This window comes from Lampris incognitus, chromosome 2 (assembly GCF_029633865.1).
Source record: "Lampris incognitus isolate fLamInc1 chromosome 2, fLamInc1.hap2, whole genome shotgun sequence".
NCBI lineage: Eukaryota > Metazoa > Chordata > Actinopteri > Lampriformes > Lampridae > Lampris > Lampris incognitus.
This window is the reverse complement of record NC_079212.1, coordinates 104580952-104604589: the sequence shown is the minus strand read 5'-3', so window position 1 is coordinate 104604589 and position 23638 is coordinate 104580952. Positions and strand designations below refer to the sequence as shown.

Below are 23638 nucleotides of genomic sequence, written 5' to 3'. Positions count from 1 at the left end.
GTGTGTGTGTGTGTGTGTGTGAGTGTGTGAGTGTGTGTGTGTATGTGTGTGTGTGTGTGTGTGTGTGTGTGTGTGTGTGTGTGTGTGTGTGTGTGTGTGTGTGTGCTTGCATGTGTGTCAGTCGCCTGACATCATCTATATCCAGGTAGCTATTGATCTGTGTCCTCCAGCACGTGGACAAGGACCTTTGTTATGTGGGGCTGCACATGCAGGTGAGTAAGCCTCCATGTATTTGTGAGTGCTTTTGTTGTGTATGTGTGAGTGTGTGCATCTGTCGTGTGTGTGTGTGTGTGTGTGTGTGTGTGTGTGTGTGTGTGTGTGTGTGTTTGTGTGTGTGTGTGTGTGTGTGTGTGTGTGTGTGTGTGTGTGTGTGTGTGTGTGTGTTTCAGCGGCCCATGGTGAGTGGTATAACATGATACCACAGACATGAGCTCATAGCTATGAGCCCATCAATCCCACCTGGTTCCTCTTCAGTGGGGTTTCGAATTACAAAACCAGTGCACGCACACACACGTGGGTGTGTTTTTGTGTGTGTGTGTGTGTGTGTGTGTGTGTATGTATATGTGTGCGTTTGCATGTGCCTGTTTGTGTTATGCTATCTTTGAATTTGAGTTTCTTCTTCTGCACTTACTGAGTCATACTGAATAGCATCAGCTAAATGCCTAAGAAATGCAAGCTCATCCAGCTAAGTGTTCTGATTAGAGGACTAAAATTCAGATAATTTAGGTTGTCCAAAAAACATTCCTATAATATTTGTATCTTATGGCAGCATGGTGGCCCGATAGTTAGCACTGTTGCCTCACAGCAAAAAGGTCCTGTGTTTGAACCCCAGGCCGTCCCAGGTCCTTTCTGTGTGGAGTTTGCATGTTCTCCCTGTGTCTGCGTGGGTTTCCTCTGGGTGCTCCGGTTTCCTCCCACCATCAAAAAGACATGCATGTTAGGGTTAATACTCCTGTCTGTGCCCCTGAGCAAGGCAATGGAAAGAAGAACTGGAGTTGGTCGCCGGGCGCTGCAGCTGCCCACTGCTCCTATACAATAGCGTGGGTTAAATGCAGAGAACACATTTCATTGTAACCGAGTAACTGTGCAACAACAAAATAAAGTGGCTTTCCTCTTCTTTATGCTTCTCAGCCAACAGCATCTCGCACTAAGAATATCCCATAACAAGACCACCAACTGCACAGGATTCACACAATCCTAAACAAAAACCTGGAAAAGTCAGTTTATTTTGAATGTACACTTCTAATGACCTGGATAATTTATGGAAAATTGTGATTTTGGAAAAGTTTTGGGAAAGTCACTGACTAAAGCTGCGTCAATCCTGTCATAAATCAGCTAACTAATTTTCTTTTCTTTTTTTTCACAGTAGTGGAACCATTGCGGTGGGGCTTATTAGGCTAAAGGTTATGGAGAAGTCATGGAAAAGTCATTGAAAAACACTGTGAAAAAAAAGTATGCACTGTAGCCTCTAGATTTTATTAAATTGAAAAGCGTATGTCATCGTGCATCTTCTTAACCCCTTAGTTAAGGCAAATACGGCATCATTTGTTGGACCGTACGAACAACGGCTGCATCATCATAATCTACCAACTCTAAGCAAATGTAAACTAACCCTGACAGTGTTAGTGCCATGCTCCGTTCCCTGAGGAAAGGATTGAACCCTTGACCTGGATGATACTCATGCTCTATTTTGAGCCTCAAAGGCTGATGAAACCCTTTTTAACCTTACAGTGTACAGTCTGATCCATCCACACAGGCTATGGAGCCTTAACCCTTGCAGCGTTGGTGCCTCGCTCTACCTGTTGAGCTGCACGGCGAATGAAACCGCAGAGAGACTCAAGGAAGTCCAACCAAGTCTCTCAGTTCCCCCACTCCCTGGAGCAGCAACGCTCCTATCCAGCTGATAGAAGTGAAACAATAGCAGAGCTCAGTGTGCGAGAGCGAGGGAATGTGTGAGCGAGAGCTCCTTGAAGCATTTATGACAAATATGTCCCCAGCGGCAAGTAAATACTGCTGTTGTGCTGCTGTCTGGGTAGAGTGAGAACAAGATGGAGAAAGAAAGAGACAGAGAGTGGGGTAGAGCGAGGAAGAGAAACTGATTGTGTGTCTGTGTGTACACGTATTTGCATCCATGATAGCGTTTATGTTAATATCTCTTGTGCGCATATGCGTCTGCCCACGTATTTGATTCAGTTTGCCGGCGCGTCTTCGGAAATTCATCCAAATTCATTCATTTGTTTTATAAATTCGGCATGTCTGCATCTCTGCATGCACCCACAGCCTCGGTGAGCGTGGCATACCCAGAGTTCATCACGGCTCATAAATTTCATCATGTCGGCTACTGTTCTTTCATGCTTTTATCATCTCTCACCATGGCGCCTGGTTTTGACTAATCTACTTGAAAAGAGCAAGAGAGAGAAAGAGAGAAAAAGAGAGATGTAAAATGATAGAAATGAATATCATTACCAACCCTCATACAAATCTGCCTCCTCATCTCCCAGCCTTGCCGATGAGGGAATTCTCCCAGCAAACAAACACTCCTGACAAAACAACGCCGACTCCTTTTCATTTTCTGCACAAATACATACCCCATCAGTCAGCTTGGCCCTCCGGTTGCCCCAATACAGGATTATTTTATTCAGTAATCGCCTGCTGTTGTTCACCGTGTCTTTTCTGTGTTTATCACCCCTTTCCTGCGTTGGATGTGGTCGTTCGACTCTGAGAACAGGAAGAGGCGGGTCTTATGCGGGGCAGGTGCACACGCGTGGCTCAAGCCCCTTTCCTCCTACAACTGATGCATTTATCAAGTTTTGCTTTTATTAATGGCAGGGTGGCCAAGGTGTCGGAGAGATTTCCTGTAGAAGAGAGGCTGCAAGTTTGCTCCTGGTGGCAATGGGCAAAGTGAATGTATCCGTCAACAGCCATGTGTACTCTTAAGGCCCCTTTATAGCAGTAGTAAACCTTATTTTACAATTTTTTATGTGATGAAAACATGTTTGCAAGGGTCTAGGATGGTAGACCTGATTGCCCTCATGATAAATTCAACAAAGATTATGAGGCATCACACGGACGATTTGGGGGTGAAGATCACTGCTTCTCTCCTCCGGGAGAGAATTCACATTATGAGCTACCGCCAGCAAATTACCTAATAAATATGAGGGCATCAAAGATGATGAGACGTAGCAGACACACATGGGGTCCTGAGCGTTAGACCAATACAACATGAGGTGAGTAGAACGGCAACATGCCGGCGTTCACCAGCTAAACTGTGAGAAGCCGGGACGAGGTGTTTCACTGCAGATCTGCCACTTTCGGTTTTACCCACCCCCACCATCACTGCCCTCTACATCTACACCCCTTTTTTATCCCTTTTCTAAACGTGGGTAAGTGGAGAGACAGGTTAGAAATAAGTGCTTGGACGTCCGGATAGTGTAGCGGTCTATTCCGTTGCCTACCAACACAGGGATCGCTGGTTCGAATCCCCATGTTATGTCCGGCTTGGTCTGGTGTCCCTGCAGACACAGTTGGCTGTGTCTGCGGGTGGGAAGCCGGATGTGGGTATGTGTCCTGGTAGCTGCACCTGTTCAGGGGGGGAGGGGACAAGAGGGAATAGCGTGATCCTCCCATGTGCTATGTCCCCCTGGCGAAACTGCTCACCGTCAGGTGAAAAGAAGCGGCTGGCAACTCCACATGTATCGGAGGAGGCATGTGGTAGTCTGCAGCCCTCCCGGATCAGCAGAGGGGGTGGAGCAGCGACCGGGACGGCTCGGAAAATAGGGTAATTGGCCAAGTACAATTAGGGAGAAAAAAGGGGGGCGGGGAATCCACAAAAAAAGAAAGAAAAAAAAGAAAAAGAAACAAGTGCTTGCCTGCTCTTTAAGAAGGTATAGAAGGGAAACTCCTCTCCAATATCGATTTACTAAGTTGATCAAAGATGAAATGTTTTGCTCTGGGCTTGGTAACGGTGCTGCCATCTTAAAATAAGGTTCACTACCGCTCCAGAAGAAAGAGCCTTCCTACCTGCGATTGCATATATACTGCTCAAAAAAATAAAGGGAACACCTAAAAACACAATATAGACCTCGATGAATGAAATATTTCAGCTGAAAATCTTTATTTATTAGACAGAGGAATGTGTTTAGAGCAAAATAACCTAAGAATGATCAATGGAAATCAAAATCATTAGCCCATTAAGGTCTGGATTCAGAATCATACTCAAAATCAAAGTGGAAAATGAGAACATGGGCTGATCCAACTTCTGTGGAAATTCTTCAAGACGATTCAAAATGAGGCTCAGTAGTGTGTGTGGCCTCCACGTGCCTGTATGCACTCCCTACAACGTCTGGGCATGCTCCTGATGAGACGACGGATGGTCTCCTGAGGGATCTCCTCCCAGACCTGGATCAGGGCATCGGTCAAACTCCTGGTCAGTCTGTGGTGCGACATCGCGTTGGCGGATGGTACGAGACATGATGTCCCAGAGGTGCTCGATTGGATTCAGGTCTGGGGAACGTGCAGGCCAGTCCATAGAATCAATGCCCTCGACATACAGGAACTGCTGACACACTCTGGCCACATGAGGACGAGCATTGTCATGCATGAGCAGGAACCCAGGGCCCACTGCACCAGCATATGGTCTGACAAGGGGTCTGAGGATCTCATCCCGGTACCTAATGGCAGTCATGGTACCTCTGGCTAGCACGTAGAGGTCTGTGCGGCCCTCCAAGGATATGCCTCCCAAGACCATCACTGACCCAACGCCAAACCGGTCATGCTGGAGGATGTTGCAGGCAGCAGAACGTTCTCCACAGCATCCCCAGACTCTCTCACGTCTGTCACATGTGTTCAGTGTGAACCTCCTCTCATCTGTGAAGAGCACAGGGCGCCAATGGCGAATCTGCCAACCAAGATGTTCTCTGGCAAAGGTCAATCGGGCTGCACGGTGTTGGGCTGTGAGCACAGGCCCCAATTGTGGACGTCGGGCCCTCATACCATCTTCATGCATTCTGTTTCTCACTGTTTGAGCAGAAACCTGCACATTAGTGGCCTGTTGAAGGTTGTTTTGTAGGGCTCCGGCAGTGCTCCTCCTGTTCCTCCTTGCACAAAGGACCAGGTAGCGGTCCTGCTGTGGGGTTGTTGTCCTCCTGCGGCCCCCTCCACGTCTCCTGGTGTACTGGCCTGTCTCCTGGTACCTCCTCCATGCTCTGGACACTGTGCTGGGAGACACATCAAATCTTCTTGCCACAGCACGCATTGATGTGCCATCCTGGATGAGCTGCACTACCTGAGCAACTTCTGTAGGTTGCAGATACCGCCTCATGCCACCTCTAGTGGTGAGGGCACTAGCAAAATGAAAAACTAACCAAAGATCGGCCAGAAAAGATGAGGACAGGCAAATGGTCTGTGGCCACCACCTGCAAATCCATTCCTTTTATAGGGGTTGTCTTGCAAATTGTCTAATTTCCACCAGGTGGAAATTAGACAATTTACCAACAGGTGAAATTGATTCACAAATCAGTGTTGCTTCCTAACTGGACAGGTTGATATCTCAAAAGTGTGATTGACTTGGAGCTACATTGCATTGCCCTTTATTTTTTTGAGCAGTGTAGTATCTTTGGACAGGGCAACCCGCCTGCCGTTACTCTCGCAGCACTCAGGCTGAAAGATGGTAAATTGTTTAGTAGGGAGGAGATAAAGTCTATTTTTATCACAGGGGACAGACGGAGAAGACACTGGCAGGCTGACGCACAGGCTCAGACATCAGCCGGAGATGGGCAAAGATGCAGACAGACAAGAGAGTCGCAGCCAAACACGCAGACAGACAGCCAGGCGGACGGTAATGTAAACAGACAGCTTGGCTGGCCTTGATAAGCGTTGAGACTTATACAGGTGGTGTGTGTGACTCTACGTGACCTCTGACCTCTGTAAATAGCAACAACGAGTCAAAGCAAGCAAGACAAGCAAATTCACTTACAGAGGCAGCAGGTGTGCAGCAACTTTGCTGATGTCCGCCGGGCCGTAAAACCGTAAATGTAAAGTTGCTCCAACTTTTATTTTCATGTTAGATCTGTTACGTTAGCTGTTTCCTATTTTAACTGCACAATTACGAAATAATGGTATTCAGCTCAGTTAAGTAACCTTAAAACACGTTTGGCAGTTGGAATAAATGCAAGGAAGGTTTCTCGAGCACAAATGCTCATTTTCAGCACCTCCCTGCTCATTACGACCATTCACATGCACGTATTCACAGCTGGGAGCTGCCCGGTGCAGCCACTGTCTTCTGCAGAGCAGCTCGCTGGAGCAATGCTGGGGGAACACACGGTAGAAGCTGTAGACATTTCTTTACCTCCAGTGACCCCCCCCCCTTTTCTTTTTTTTTCTTCCCAATTGTATCCGGCCAACTACCCCACTCTTCCGAGCGGTCCCGGTCGCTGCTCCACCTGCCTTTGCCGATCCGGGGAGGGCTGCAGACTACCACATGCCTCCTCCGATACATGAGGAGTCGCCAGCCGCTTCTTTTCACCTGACAGTGAGGAGCTTTTCCAGGAGGACGTAGCGCGTGGGAGGATCACGTCATTCCCCCAGTTCCCCCTCCCCTCTGAACAGGCTCCCTGACTGACCAGAGGAGGCACTAGTGCAGCGACCAGGACACATACCCACATCCGGCTTCCCACCCGCAAACACGGCCAGTTGTGTCTGTAGGGACGACCAAGCCGGAGGTAACACGAGGATTCGAACCGGTGATCCCCGTGTTTGTAGGCAATGGAATAGACCACTATATCATGCACACATACCCCCCCCCCCAGTGACTTTTAATACTGGTTTTGCCACAGTTGTGGGGGAAAGAAAGAATAATATTTTTAGAAATTGAATGAAGCCGCGATGGAGCCACCCTCTTCCTTACTTGTATATCCACGCAGTAGCGGTACAAAGTTGTAATATTTATGTGGCCAGCGCTGCTTTACTGATATCACAAATGCCCTTTCAACTGCATAAAATGTCAGTTGTTGATATCAGAAGTTCAAATTAACTTGTGAGAATTACATTTTTCTCCGTTCATTTCAATGATCGCTGGAATGTGAACTAGCAAACATTCTGATTGTTGACATCAAAAACCCAACAATTACATGTCACTTTTCCATCCATCCATTATCCAAGCTGTTATCCCAGTTGGGGTTGCGGGATGCTGGAGCCTATCCAGCAGTCACTGGGCTGCAGGCGGGGAGACACCCTGGACAGGCCGCCAGTCCATCACAGTATCTCACTTTTTAATATCAAAAACATCATGAATGTGCATGCAAACACATGCATCCTTGGGTCTGGAAAATGTGGCTGTGGTCCCTGCTCCGCCTCAGCAGCCGCTGTAGAGGTTGGTCTGAAAGAGGGCCTGAAAACTGTGTAATCCTCTAGTCTCCCCCTAAAAGATGAAAACTCAGAAATGTAGCCTGAAGGAGAAAATAAGGGCAGAGGCATATCAAGGTCCCTTAAACTGCAACTACCATCGCTGACATTGCATTAATTTTCTTTTTCAAACTCACCGTATTTCCCTATTGTTATTATTGCCCTTTCTTTGACACTTGTTTAGGATATAGCAAAGATTCACCCATCGCTTTGCACCAGACTTCATTAGCGGCAATAAGGTTTTTTGGTTTTTTTTTCAAAACCGGGGAGATTTCCTTTGCCCCTTCCTGTGAGAGACACAGTGACTAAAAAAGGGGGTTGTGTTGGGACATTTTATGGGGATGTCATCATACCAGCCCTTTTGCATTTGCTGAGTAAGCTGAAAGGGCCTCCTGGGCCTGCTGAGGCCATGTTAGGGACATGGCAGCGATAAATGAGTTGAGTTCATTAACACCCATGTTTATACATGCACAGAGATACACACCAATACACAAGGGTACACACAAGTCTCCCTCCCCTGTTTACTTTGAACTGACGTGACCATTTAATAGCCTACAAGCAGCGACTTTTACATTTTGAGTGCAGCACAAACAAAACTAGAGATGACAAGGTGAACTTTGTGCAGCTTGGTTTGTGTTGTGTTACCATATCTTTGTCCACAGTACTGCCTCTCAGCCTTTTCTTCAAGTTCCATCCATTATCCAAAACCGCTTATCCTGCTCTCAGGGTTGTGGGATGCTGGAGCCTATCCCAGCAGTCATTGGACGGCAGGCGGGGAGGCACCCTGGACAGGCTGCCAGGCCATCACTGGGCCAACACACACACACACACACACACACACACACACACACACACACACACACACACACACACACACACACACACACACACACACACACACACACACACACACACACACACACACACCTAGGGACAATTTAGTACGGCCGATTCACCTGACCTACATGTCTTTGGCCTGTGGGAGGGAAACCCATTCAGACACCTGGAGAACATGCAAACTCCCAAGGTTGGACTACCCCGGGGCTCGAACCAGGACCTTCTTGCTGTGAGGCGACTGCGCTAACCACTGCGCCACCGTACCGCCCGCCTTTTCTTCAAGTTATCCTGACTAGTACATTTCCCATGCCACAGACCTATGCCGGGCAGTGCTTAGCATGTCTTTTTCACATGCACACCCCCACTGGTGAAAGAGTCTCTTCCACAGTATGTCGTTTCTCAGCTCGGGTGCAATGGGTGCACCCCCATGCTCCTACCATGCCCTTATAAAGCTTCCCTTACTGGCGGCTTAAGTTCAGCTTGAATACTTTATTTAATGTACTGAATCATTAAATTAATGGCTTTTTGTAGGGAGGGGTGGAGTTTTACCATTTTCATTCCTCTCGAGTGTTGATGTCGTGTTATCTTACGTGATGGTCTCTTGCTTTTAAATGGCGGTTAAGAGAGGTCTACTCGGGGTTGTGGGGGATCGTGCCTGCTCATTTGATTTTTGTCGTTTCTCTTTGTTGTTTTTCGGTGTTTGTTATCATCTAGGGAGATCATTTAAAATCCAACAACATGTTTGTTGCAATATTTGTGTGCTAATGCGCTAGTTGCATTGACACACACACATATACATGTTTGAGGGCAATTGTCACTACAGTAGTCCCCCTATGTGTCTGGATTAGTGGACTCGCTGGGTTTTAATATTTTTTTTTTGTAAGTTATGATGAAATGCTTGGCTATTCCCTGAAACTCAAGCAGTGTCTAATGAATCGCTGTCTGCTATGTGTAAGGGACAATTCTGTCAAATTAAAAAGTGGATAATTAGCTAAACATTTTTACCAATGGCAGTATTAGTCTTGCCATTGATTTATTTTAGTTGTTTTGAAGGTGTCCAAATGTGAGAGAGAGAGCGAGAGAGAGAGAGAGAGAGAGAGTGTGTGTGTGTGTGTGTGTGTTCTAGTGCTTTGATGGCTGTAGTAATCGTTGTGTAATAGCAATTGGTGAATTATTTAATTCATGATGCTTTCCCTGAGCTAGTAGCACCAGCTCACGTGTCAGCACAGTCTGTGCTGACACACACATTCTCTCTCTCTCTCTCTCTCTCTCTCTCTCTCTCTCTCTCTCTCTCTCTCTCTCTCTCTCTCTCTCTCTCTCTCTCTCTCTCCCCCTGCCTCCCTCTCGCAAACACACACACACACACACACACACACACACACACACACACACACACACACACACACACACACACACACACACACACACACACACACACACACATATAAACATACTGACTAATGCAGTATTCTGGTCCTCGGGGGCTTCGTAACAGAGAGTGCTGCTGGGGAGGGAGTTGGAGGGAACATGGAGGGAACCTTCTAAAAGATGCATGGTACCTCAGCTGTTAAGGGAACTCTGCTGTTGTCCTGTTTGAAGCTTTTGGTAACCTTTCTTTTTTATCTGCAACTGTTTTTCACGTGTGCGCTCTGATGTTTTTGGTATTTTTTCATATTATAGCTATAATGCACGCTGCGGTAACATCAACAACAACCACCCAATGAAACAATGCCAACCTGCCCTCAGATTGTTGACATTATTCTACAGATAGGGTTATCAGTATCAGGAGTATCGCCAATATTTTGAAGTCATGGCCCTCCAAAAAACACACATCAGGTTTAGCACCCTTGTCTTAGGGCCCTGTGATTTCTGCAATATGGAAAACATGGATGGAAGTAAAAACTGAGTTTGGATAGAAGAACAAAAGTGCACAGAATTTGGAGATTCAAGATTTCAACATCTTGGGACTTTGAAGTAATTTGTGCTGAGACCATCTGTCTCTCACCCTTGCAGAAACCCTGCCGTGCTTGTGTGTCTTTGTGCATGTGAGTGTACACATCACAGCACGCACATGTGAGCTGGCTGTTGGGGATAGAGGAGGACATGTGGAAACGACAAGCAATCACACAAGACAATATTGTCCAAAAAACTGAAATACTGCAATCTTTTTTTTATTATAATAGTTGATAGCATGTAAAAATGGGTAAAAGGCACGAAATGTTGAGTTTAAAAAAAAATTAAACGAGAAAACCAAAATGGGGGGAAAAAAATAAAAAATAAATTGGGAAAAAAAAAAAAAGGATTTCAAAGGGCCCTGCTGTGTGATAAGGTTTAAGCCCAGGAATGCTGATGTGGAACATTGCTGTGCTGCCGTTGATGTGCCATCGATATCAGATATGGAGATAATCAACTTAGCCATTCTCTTTACATGAAATTTTAAAGCAAATGGTCCAGTCCTGTTTTTATCACTTACATAACCCTACTGAAACCAACCCTAACACTGAGGAAGTCATCCTTTCCTCTGCAGCATCCTGCTTACATGACTGCATTACTCTTCATACTGTTCTCAATCACTCGCCTGTTTCCTGCCTTCACTTTAGTTCAAAACACTGCTGCTACTGTTGACTGACACCAGACACACGTCCCATATCACCCCCATGCTAGCCTCCCCTACATTCAGGGTGATATAGAATTAATGATAAAATTATTTTAATTACTGACAATAGCCAAGATCAACTGTATATCACCAACCTTTTAGTCCCATATGCAACGGCTAGGCCCCTCAAGTCATTTGACCTTATGTTTCTGTTAATTTTATCATATGTTTTGTTTGGTTTTTTTGCATTTTTAAACAGCTTGCAATATGCTAAGTATTGTGATATATTGCAATTTATTAGCTTTTTTTATACTGCAAATTATGTCACCAAAGGAAAACTTTGTCAACATCTGTTTTATCTAGTAAGATAAAATGTTCAGTCTGACCTCACCATAAAAAACCCCAGCACCACCGTCTATTCATTTTTTTCGTTCATTGATTTTCCAGGCCACTCATCCTAATTAGGTTGGCGGGTTTCTGGAGTCTATTCCAGTGCTCATTGGGTGGAAGGCGGGGAACATCCTGGACACATTGCCCATCCGTCGTAGTGCACCACCATCTAATGGACCGAAAAAGCAAATTATTTTATTATTCTAGTACTGTACCAAAAAGTTTATGTTGCGTTTACAATTTATGTAACAAAAGATCGATACTTGGCATCCATGTATTGATACAATATTGCCACGCAAAATATTGTGATACTATGCTGTATCAATTTTTCCCCCACCCCTAGTATTTAGATGAAATCTATAATTAGATAATTTTTATTTTACAATCTCTAAATGGGAACATTTCTAGTGTATTAAACCATTTTATGATGAAACCATTCTTCATTTTCAAGGGGTGCCCCATAAGGCCCTCAGGATTGTTAGACTGCATTTTGATAACCATCCATTCACATTATACGAAAAGTCAGTGGGGAATTGAGATCAGATTGTTTTGTTTTTCAGTTTTTCAATGTTGGATTCATGGATCCAATGACTGCTGGGATAGGCTCCAGCATCCCTGCAACCCTGAGAGCAGGATAAGCAGTTTGGATAATGGATGGATGGATGGATGGATGGATGGATGGATGGATGGATGGATGGATGGATGGATGGATGGATGGATGGATTCATGGTGGATTTTGAGTCCTTCAGATGGTGTGACTGATATTCAATTAGGTACAGATCATCTACTACTACTAGTACTTTCGGCTGCTCCTGTTAGGGGTCGCCACAGTGGATCATCTGTTTCCATTTCTTCCTGTCTTCTGTGTCTTCCTCTGTCCCACCAGCCACCTGCATGTCCTCCCTCACCACATCCATAAACCTCCTCTTTGGCCTTCCTCTTTTCCTCTTTCCTGGCAGCTCCATATTCAGCATTCTTCTCCCACTATACCCAGCATCTCTCCTCCACACATGTCCAAGCCATCTCAATCTTGCCTCTCTTGCTTTGTCTCCAAACCGTCCAACTTGAGTGGTTCCTCTAATATATTCGTTCCTAATCCTTTCCTTCTTCATCAGTCCCACTGAACATTTTAGCATCTTCAACTCTGCCACCTCCAGCTCCACCTCCTGTCTTTTCGTCAGTGCCACTGTCTCCAAACCATATAACGTAGCTGGTCTCACAACCATCCTGTAAACCTTCCCTTTAAATCTTGCTGGTACCCTCCTGTCGCAAATCACTCCTGACACTCTTCTTCACCCACTCAACCCTGCCTGCACTCTCTTCTTTATCTCTCTACTGCACTCCCCGTTACTTTGGACAGTGGACCCCAAGTATTTAAACTCATATGCCTTCGTCACCTCCACTCCTTGCATCCTGACCATTCCACGGTCCTCCCTCTCATTCACGCATGGGTATTCCGTCTTGCTCCTACTGACTTTCATTCCTCTTCTCTCCAGGTACAGACCATCTAGTGGTCATAATATTTGACAGACTGAGTGAATATATTTTGCTCAGAATATGGGGCATCTATTTTCTATTATCCAATCAATTTACCCAATTGAAATTTGTATTTTAACTCTTGTTTTCCCCCATACTGACAGAGTATATATTCTTGATGCTTAATCTCTTTAAGATATGTAACATTGGCAGGCTCAGTCGCTTGTTTCTATATACTGTATGTTGCATAATGTCAACACTGTTGTGCTTACACCGCCCCGAGCTGCCTCCCCGGCACGTTCAAGCCACTCCCCCAGCTCGGACGTGCCGGAAACATCCGAGCGCTCGGCTCGCGCTCTGAGGAGACGAGCGCTGCACTGCACCAGGTGTTTGCCATCATCCATCAGGCACACCTGTGGCAATCAGGCAGCCTTCTACAAGAAGCCCCCCAGAACGTCTCTCAGTGCTTCGACGTACTGAACTCTGCGGTAAAGTTCTGACAAGCCCTCCAGCGTTCCTTGCATTCTGTTTATTCCCCAGTGTCTTATCTTCGTGTCTCTGTTTCCTCCCAAGACTCTCCCTCCGCGATTTCCACGGCTCCCTCGTCCCCAGCGACCTTCACGTTTCTCCCCGGACCTCTCCTGCGATCTCCCCCCTTGTCCCTCTATCTGGACCCCTCCTTTCGGACTCGACTTCCCGGATCTCGGACCTGGACTTTCTCGGACAACCCCTCTTGGATCACGGACTGGACTTTCTCGCCAGGTGCACGCACATTTTTTTTCAACACCTCCTGGTCATTTACATACCGCACCACACATTGGCTAAAAACACTCACACATAGTTATTCACGCAAACCACGGGACACCACACATAGTTTATTCACACATCCCACTAACGGAACGCCTTTTTTTCACCATACATTTCCCTCCCACAATAAAACCTCCCTTTGTAGCTTTTTAAGTCATCTCGTGTCTGTCTGTCTTGGGTTTCGCCACACGGGTCAGGTTCTGGTGCGCGAGCACAACAGAACGTCGAAGCCATTATGGACCCAGGCAAACCCAAGGAGCGGACGGTCCCTGTGACGCCCCAGAGCTCCGTCCCCCTAGAGGCAGTAGTAAGAAGTCACAGTTGCCAACTTGCCTCTCTCTGCTCAGAGCTTACTACTGCCTTCACCCGTGTCACCGGAGAGATCAGCGATCTTCAGTCCGGCTCCCAGGCCTCGACGAGCGCGTTAGATGCCCTCACCGCGCAGATCGCTGCACTCTCCACAGCGGTCTCCAGGATGAGCGACCACCCTGCCCTGGCCTCGGTCTCTGCCCCCAGCTCGGCCTCCGGTTTCCCCGTTCCTGGTCCCGACGTTCCCCCTCCGAGTCAACCCCCACTGGACCCCCGGTGCGAGCCTAACCTCCCCTGCCCCAAGGCCTTCGGTGGGGAGTTCGAGCTGTGCAGGGGTTTCCTTGGTCAGTGTGAGCTCCTGTTCAAACACCAGCCAGCTAGGTATAGGACAGGAGAGACCAAGGTAGCCCTCGTCATGTCCCTCCTCACCGGCAAAGCCCTCAGCTGGGCTATAGCGGCGGTAGGCCATACCGAGCAGCTCGCCTCGGACTATGGTGCCTTCCGCCGCGAGTTCAATCTGGTGTTCGACCACCCAGCTGACGGGCAGGACGCTGCCGGCCGCCTCCATTCCATCCAACAGGGAGCCAGGTCGGTGGCAGATTATTCCCTGGAGGTAAGGATACTCGCGGCAGACAGTGGGTGGGATGACACTGCGCTCAAGAGCGCGTACAGGAGGGGGCTGAGCGAGCCCATCAAAGATCTTATCGTTCGGGACCGCCCTGCCTCCTTCAACGAGCTCGTCGCCCTCCAGATGGACGAACGGCTGCGGGAGCGGCGCCAGGAACGCGCCCCGCGCGCTGGCCCCTCCCATAGACCAACCCCCGTCCGTCCTACCGGTGCCTTCCCTGGGTCAGCGTCCCGTGGGCTCTCTCCACCCTCACACTCCCCCTCGCAACCCTGGGTGGCTTCTGGATCCAGGCCGGAGGAGGAGCCCATGCAGTTGGGTCGGTCACGGCTCCCGCTGGAAGTTAGGGAGCAGAGGATGCATGGCCACCTCTGCCTCTACTGCGGGAGGTCGGGCCACTATATCAAGGCCTGCCCGACTCGCCCAAAAAGACCCGGCTCACTAGTGAGGGGTGTCCTAGTGAGCCTGACGACCCTTCCTCAGCCCCAGCCCAAGAAGGAGCACAACCACCTTTTTCCGGTCGCTCACCTGGGGTAACCGCTCACTGTCTGTTGGTGCACTCCTGGATTCGGGGGCGGACGAGTGTTTGATGGACACCTCGCTGGCCCGGCAGGCCGGCATTCCACTCGTCCCCCTAGACACACCCCTCACAGCCCAAGCCCTAGATGGACGTTCACTTGGTAAAATCACACACAGCGCTGCTTCCCTCACTCTTTCGGGTAATCACGTGGAAGCTATCCGTTTCTTGGTTTTGCGCGCCCCTGTATTTAGTAAAGAGAGTGCACTTTCCCTCCCCCCTCACCGTCCCTATGATTGTGCCATAGATCTCTTTCCCGGGGCCGCCCTTCCCACCGGTCGGTTGTATAACCTCTCCGTCCCAGAGAAGGAGGCTATGCGCAATTATATCAGAGTCCCTGGCCTCAGGAATCATAAGGCCCTCGTCTTCCCCGGTGGCGGCGGGCTTCTTTTTTGTGGCAAAGAAGGAGGGCAGCCTGAGGCCTTGCATAGATTATCGAATGTTAAATAATATCACGGTGAAAAATAAATACCCACTCCCCCTTATGAGTTCCACGTTCGAGCCACTCACTCACGCCACGGTGTTCACGAAGCTGGACCTGCGCAGCGCGTACCACCTGGTGCGCATCCGGGAAGGGGATGAATGGAAGACGGCCTTCAACACCCACCTAGGGCATTTCGAGTACATCGTTATGCCCTTCGGCCTCACCAACGCCCCGGCCGTCTTCCAGGCATTGGTCAACGACGTGCTCCGGGACATGCTGAACACGTTCGCGGTGGTGTACCTGGATGACATACTCGTGTTCTCCAGGACTGAGGAACACCACCAGCATGTCCGCCTGGTCCTCCAACGGCTGCTGGAGAACAGGCTCTTCGTGAAAGCCGAGAAGTGCGTGTTCCCCTCCGTGGAGTTCCTTGGCCACATCGTGGAGAAGGGGCTCGTCCGCACTGACCCCAGGAAGACCCGAGCGGTGGAGGAGTGGGCACAGCCCACCAACAGGACGCAACTCCAGCGCTTCCTGGGGTTTGCCAACTTCTACCGGCGCTTCATCAGGGGGTTCAGCCGTGTGGCCGCCCCCCTCACTGCACTCACCTCCAACCTCCGCCCCTTCTCCTGGACCTCGGAGGCGGAAGCCGCCTTCTTGGCCCTGAAGAGGCTGCTCACAACGGCTCCGGTGCTCGCCCACCCGGACCCGTGCAGACAGTTCATCGTGGAGGTGGACGCATCGGACACGGGCATCGGAGCCATCCTCTCCCAGCGGTCGGAGGAGGACCAGAAGATCCACCCGTGCGCCTTCTTCTCCCGGCGTTTCAGTCCTGCGGAGAAGAATTATGACATCGGCAACAGGGAGTTGCTGGCCGTCCACGCCGCCCTAGAGGAGTGGAGACACTGGCTGGAGGGAGCAGGGCAGCCGTTCATCGTATGGTCCGATCACAAAAACCTGACCTACGTACGGACGGCTAAGAGGCTCAACCCCAGGCAGGCGCGCTGGGCTCTCTCCTTCAGCCGGTTCGACTTCACCCTCACCTACCGCCCGGGCACCAAGAACGTCAGGGCAGACGCCCCAGACGCCATCCTTCCCCCGGCCCGGGTGGTGGGTGCCGTCACCTGGGCCATCGAATCAGTGGTGAGAAGGGCCCAGCGCGCCCATCCCGACCCAGGCAATGGACCCCGGAACCGGCTATTTGTGCCTCCCTCTGTCCGGCCCCAGGTGCTGGAGTGGGGCCACTCCAGCCATCTTGCCTGCCACCCCGGTGTCTACCGAACGGCGGCCTTCATCCGCAGGGGTTTCTGGTGGCCCACCATGGAGGCAGACACCAGAGAGTTCGTGGCAGCCTGCACCACCTGCGCCCGCAGCAAGGCTCTCCATCGCCCTCCAGCAGGTCTCCTGCGCCCCCTTCCTGTCCCCGGCCGACCTTGGTCCCACATTGCCTTGGACTTCGTAACTGGTGTCCCAAGGCAATGACACCATTCTGACCATTGTCGACCGGTTTTCCAAGGCCGTCCATTTTGTTGCCCTCACCAAACTCCCCTCTGCAGCCGAGACGGCGGACCTTCTCGTCTCCCACGTCGTCCGACCTCATGGGATTCCCCTGGACATTGTCTCTGACCGTGGTCCCCAGTTCACTTCGAAGGTATGGCAGGCCTTCTGTAAGGGGATTGGGGCCACGGTCAGCCTCTCCTCCGGGTATCACCCCCAGACCAATGGGCAGGCAGAGCGGGCCAATCAAGCCCTGGAGGCGGCTTTGCGTTGCGTTACCACCAGCAACCCCGCCTCCTGGAGCAAGTACCTCCCCTTGGTGGAGTACTCGCTCAACTCCATGGAGAGTTCGGCTACCGGTTTGTCCCCCTTCGAGTGTTCCCTGGGCTATCAACCCCCTCTGTTCCCCCATCAGGAGTTGGAGGTGGCGGTCCCGTCCACGAGGGCCCATCTCCGCCGATGTCGGCGCGTTTGGAAGACCGCCCGGGCCGCTATGTTGCGGGCGCAGCGCCAACCGGCGGAGACTGCCGGCCCCAGCTTATCGACCTGGCCAGAGGGTATGGCTCCTGGCCCGGGACCTGCCCCTCCCTACCCTCAACCGGAAGCTGGCTCCCCGCTACGTCGGTCCCTACACCATCGACCGCATCGTCAACCCTTCGGCGGTGCGTCTCCATCTCCCTACCTCACTCAAGATCCATCCCGTCTTCCACGTCTCGCGCCTCAAACCGGTAGCCACCAGCCCCCTGTCTCCCCCTGTCCAAGCTCCTCCACCCCCCAGGGTCCTCGACGGTGGTGACATGGTCTGGGATGTCGACCAGCTGCTCGCCGGGGGCGTGGGTACCAATACCTGGTGGACTGGGTTGGCTATGGGCCCGAGGACCGCAGCTGGGTTCCCCGGTCCTACCTGGCCGACCCTGCACTCCTGGAGGAGTTCTATCGGGCCTACCCCAACGCCATCGGACGGTCGCCCGGTGTCTCCCGTAGGAGGGGGGGGTCCTGTTGTGCTTACACCGCCCCGAGCTGCCTCCCCGGCACGTTCAAGCCACTCCCCCAGCTCGGACGTGCCGGAAACATCCGAGCGCTCGGCTCGCGCTCTGAGGAGACGAGCGCTGCACTGCACCAGGTGTTTGCCATCATCCATCAGGCACACCTGTGGCAATCAGGCAGCCTTCTACAAGAAGCCTCCCAGAACGTCTCTCAGTGCTTCGACGTACTGAACCCTGCGGTAAAGTTCTGACAAGCCCTCCAGCGTTCCTTGCATTCTGTTTATTCCCCAGTGTCTTATCTTCGTGTCTGTTTCCTCCCAAGACTCTCCCTCCGCGATTTCCACGGCTCCCTCGTCCCCAGCGACCTTCACGTTTCTCCCCGGACCTCTCCTGCGATCTCCCCCCTTGTCCCTCTATCTGGACCCCTCCTTTCGGACTCGACTTCCCGGATCTCGGACCTGGACTTTCTCGGACAACCCCTCTTGGATCACGGACTGGACTTTCTCGCCAGGTGCACGCACATTTTTTCAACACCTCCTGGTCATTTACATACCGCACCACACATTGGCTAAAAACACTCACACATAGTTATTCACGCAAACCACGGGGCACCACACATAGTTTATTTACACATCCCACTAACAGAACGCCTTTTTTTCACCATACATTTCCCTCCCACAATAAAACCTCCCTTTGTAGCTTTTGAAGTCATCTCGTGTCTGTCTGTCTTGGGTTTCGCCACACGGGTCAGGTTCTGGTGCGCGAGCACAACAACCACGTTATGAAGGCCATCTCGTTTGAATGACCGGTAACTAGCTGGTTGAGACACAAACTACCTGGTTGGGTCCCAGGGAGAGAACCAGTTTTCTTGCTAATCAGATGCAAATCAGTCAATCAAAACTGCAAAATCAGCATCAATAGAGATACTTCTGCTACTACTGGTAATAATGATAATCATCTTCATCATGTTAGACTTTTGCAGGGAAACTCTGTCTGGATGGATTGCTGTTGATCCAGGAGCTTGACCCCTGTCAACTTTAAAGGATATTGCAGAAGTTGCACCCTAGCACATAGTTGAGATTCCATAGGCGTCCTGACTTTGCCTGATCTTTAGTGTCCTCTTTGCTCCGGTATTTATATTCATGAAAACTCCTTAGTGGGCATTTTAAACCCCAGTTTGGCACTGCTATTATATTACAATATTGTGGTGGTCCCAGAACAGGTACTGCCGCATTGGGTGGTCCACCCAATGCGGCAGTACCTGTTCTGGGACCACCGCAATATTTTAATATAATACAAGATCAGCTCTAATTGGTTAAATCCAATGTAGTGCTTACCAGGTGTGAGCCTGAAAACAAATTGTACCAGCGTGTTATCACCATGCTGCGAAAATGCAAATTATGTTTGCCTAACCAACCAGCACTTTCCATTCAAGCCAATAGAGACACGACTGATTTTCGATATGGGTATGAATGACTCCAACTACGGTGACTTCTGCTTGCCCCTGCTGGCATTGGCACGGTGTTTTTATTGTCGCTGGCTGCTTAGCCAGGGCTGGCTGGGAGAGGTTGGCATATGGTTTGAAATATTAATGACCTATTATACAGAAGAGCCCCACCCTCCTCCTGTAACCTTTCCCCATCCTCCTCAGCAACTCTCCTTCTTTCTCTGCCTTCGCTCCCCCCGCCCTCTTCTTCCTTCTCCCTGTCCATCACCACATGCATGCTACCCTTTTTTCTTTCCTTTTGCCTTTTTCCTTTTGCCTTTTTCCTTTGTCTTCTTTTCCTCATCTCTTGCTCTCTCCCCCCCCCCCTTCCTCTTTCTCTGCACCCTTTCCTCTCTCCTTTCCTGCCTTCCTTCTCTCTCCCGGCGGTACTGAGGTTATGTCATATTAAAGAGACAGCCTGCCAGGAGAAAAAAAAAGAAAGTCATGACATACGTATGAGCATTTTGCAGTCACTTGTGGATTCTGGGCTGGGGCTGTCGATTTTGGATCTGAATCAATCTGATTTGGGATATTTGTGTGATTCTGGGGAACTTTCTCTCCCCTTATTCTTTCATCTCTGTCATTCTCTATCTCTCTTACTTTGTCTCTTCTGTTTTCCTCTCTGACATTTATCCAGATATTTCTTAAATCTCTTCATACCCCGTTTCCTCCACTACCTGCCATTCTTCACTCTCTTACTGTCTTGTAGTCTACCATCAAACTGTTCATCCCCCCTCTCTCTCTCTCTCTCAAATGTCACTCACTCACTCACTCACAGACCCACTTTCTCACATTCTCATTCACTCCCATTCATTCAGTGTTGCAAGTTAAACGAAGAAGCTGTTGCAAACGGCAGATGTGTTGATGAGGTCGAATGTGAAGTCTATGTAGATGACTCTATTTTTCCCTTGTCGGCGATTCACAGGCTGGTCCCTGATGCCTTAAGAATATAAACACTCGCGTGCTCACATGATTTATTTGTTCTGATGCTGATATTTCTAGTTGTAGTAAAACAATCTGACAAATAAATGAACAGAAAGTGCCATCAAATGTCTTTAAAGCCTTGGGACACTGTGGTGTAATATACTGTAATAGCAGCAGCTATCAGACGCGACAAGAGCAGACGCCTTATTTTGGTCGAATGGCTTTTGTCTTTGATTCAAAATGTCCAACATGCATCTTTTATGAAACCCTACCTCTCTTACACTCTTCCAGACGTGGTTGAAAAACTATGGCTACCTGGTGCCTCACGACATTCGCACGTCGGACCTGCGCCAGGAGAAGGCCATGCAGTCCGCTGTGGCAGCCATGCAGAGGTTCTACGGCATACCGGTGACGGGAATACTGGACCAGACAACTATCGAGTGAGTATGACCCCTACGTGGTGACGGTCACGGCACATTACTTTTTGACTGTGTTGTGTGTCTGTGTGTGTGTGTACGGGCATGCGTCTTCGAGTGATTCTGTATGCATCAGTTTGCTTGTTTGTGTGTATGTCTGTGTGTCATCCACCGGAGACAGCCTTGTGCTCCATTTGGGGCCACAACCCCATAGTCTCTTAAGCCCATATCTGAGTCCACAGTTACAGTGATTGGTTCTGAATGCACGTCTGTGTGTATATGTCTGTGTGTGTGTGTGTGTGTGTGTGTGTGTGTGTGTTTGCTCTTGTATGTGCTTCCGTGTTAACATTGAAGCTTAAGGCTTAGTATAAATCTTCAATTTTGTGTGTGTGCGTGTGTGTGTGTGTGTGTGTGTGTGTGTGTGTGTGTGTGTGTGTGTGTGTGTGTGTGTCCAGGTGGATGCGGAGACCTCGTTGTGGTGTTCCAGACCACCCTCACACTAGCCGCCGACAAAGGAATAAACGCTATGCTCTGACAGGGCAGAAATGGAGGGAGAAGAAGATCTCCTACAGGTATCTATCTGTCTATCAGTCTATCTATCTATCTATCTATCTATCTATCTACTGTAAAGCACCTGAAAATTTGCCCACGCCCAAAAGGTTCTCCAAGTACTCTTTGTCAATTCAGTATGTTCCCTTCTTACTCGCAGTGTCTCTTTTTTCTTTTCCAACTTCTCACACACCTCCTCCTCTCTCTCTCTCTCTCCCTCACTCACTCACTCCCTCCTGTCTGTCTTCCTCTCTTTCATTTTCTCACTTTACCCCGCTCCTTCCCTTTTCCCTGTCTCCTTTACAGCATCTCATCCCCTCCCCAGTCTCTCTCTCTCTCTCTCTCTCTCTCTCTCTCTCTCTCTCTCTCTCTCCTACTCTCTCTTTGTCTTTTCCTCTATATTTATGTACGCTGCTCTTTCAGTAGCCCACAGTAGAACCTTCTACAGAATACCCCGGGGATCTTACTGGGAATCAAGCTGTGTAATACAGGTCTAATGTAAATTAGTGCAGGCTCATGAAACACTCAAGACATCCAAACTCTCTTTTTTTTCATCTATTTTCCTACAGCTCTACTCCACAGCCTTCTCTCTCTTTCTCCCTCTCTCTGTCTCTGTCTCTCTCTCTCTCTCTCTCTCTCTCTCTCTCTCTCTCTCTCTCTCTCTCTCTCTCTCTCTCTCTCTCTCTCTCTCTCTCTCTCTCTCTCTCATACCTCACCAACACCCTCTTTGTTCCTCTCCCTAACTTTCCCTTTGTTCTATCCTTTATTTTGCTCCTCGCTTTCTCAATCTCTTAATCCCTCTCTCCTATTCATTTCAGTTCACTTCAGTTCATTACAATTCAGTTCAGTTTAACTCAATACGGCGTAGTCAGCTTCAGTTCAGTTTAGTTCAGTGCAGTTCAGATTTGCTTTAATGGCATGACGGCATGATCTCTCTCCATCTCTCTGACTCACTCCTCCTCTTCTACCCTCATTCCCCCTCTTCCATCTTATACTCAGAGGCTCCTGCTGGGAGTGGAGCTGTGTGATTTAGGTCTAATGTAAATTAGCCCAGCCCCATGAGGTACTCAATGTATCCCAACCCGAAGCATCAGTTCTTTGCGCTGCATGATGTTACATAATATCCACAGTGTGAGATCACAGCACTATCTGGTTACCCTTCACAGTGTTTGTGTCTGCTCAGGCCATCTTCTAATGTTTCATCTCCAGTTGCCTGTCACGTACCTTGACCATACAGACCAGAGAGTCGTCTTCAATAACGTGTCACGCTGTTATAGATGTGATAGATGTTACTGTTACTGCATATACTGCATTTTTTTTCAAATTAGAGATGCTATTGTTATAATGTAATAATGTAATATATAACTTGTGAAAATCACTAAACACCAAGTGAATAGTGCCATGATACATTCCCAGATTTAAACACATAATGATAAGTTTTGGGATTCTGCCATTATCTGCTTTTAAGTGCATTATATGTATATTAGCTACATAATTTATATACTATATATATTCATAATCATATGTGTACATTTTAAGTAAGCACTTGCAGTGATAATTGTGTATTTGGACTTGAACCCAATGCAAAGTGCTACCGTGCATGAGTATAAATTAACTTTAAAAATAATAAGCTTTATTAATATTGCACCTGTCAAGCATGACATTCTGCTCATTTACATATAAGGAAGAAGCAGAAAAATAAAACAATCATGAGCAGAAAAAAAATACACCATTGACAGAGAATGGGATTTAAAAAGAGTTTAAGAGCGCTGGATCTATAGTAAAGAGTTCACATGGATCAGTGTGTGAGAGCATATGAGACAGTGAAGCCTAACATAGAAATATAACCTACACAGTAGCCTCCGTCCAGAGGCTGTGATATCCATGTCCACCCTCAGTAGAGAGTCCCTATCGGCTCAGTTAAAACAACACAATCAACATCACCAGTTGTCATTATAGCACATGTATATGCAATCACAAATGCAGACTCACCACCACCTGCCAACAATTTGTATCTGTAGCTGAAATTATTTTATAATTACCATCATCAACAACCCTGCTTCCTGCAAGACATAGTATACATTCCCTCTCATGTATCTATCTTGCATGGACTCTGTATTAGTAGTGCACTTAATTCTACGTTGCATGGCTGGAGGCATATTCCAAAATTTGCATACTGCCGAGAAAAATGCTATCACATAACTAATTATTAGACAATTCCTTAATTGGTCTCCCCTTGGAATGGAGAACAGCCACTTCAACAGCAACCTTCAAGCATTTACTCAAAACACATTTTTAATGGTGATCCCTTCTCCTTTTATTCATTAGCTGTTATTAA

The 23638-nt window shown here is 48.7% G+C and overlaps 1 protein-coding gene across 1 annotated transcript in view; it reads left to right on the top strand.

Annotated features, from left to right (window-relative positions):
- mmp24 (matrix metallopeptidase 24) overlaps positions 1–23638 on the top strand; it is a 115171-nt gene that overhangs the window by 15901 nt on the left and 75632 nt on the right. The window contains exons 2-3 of the mRNA XM_056273396.1: positions 20627–20775; positions 21207–21323. Coding sequence (XP_056129371.1) covers positions 20627–20775; positions 21207–21323 — 266 coding nt within the window. The remainder of the gene's footprint in view (positions 1–20626; positions 20776–21206; positions 21324–23638) is intronic.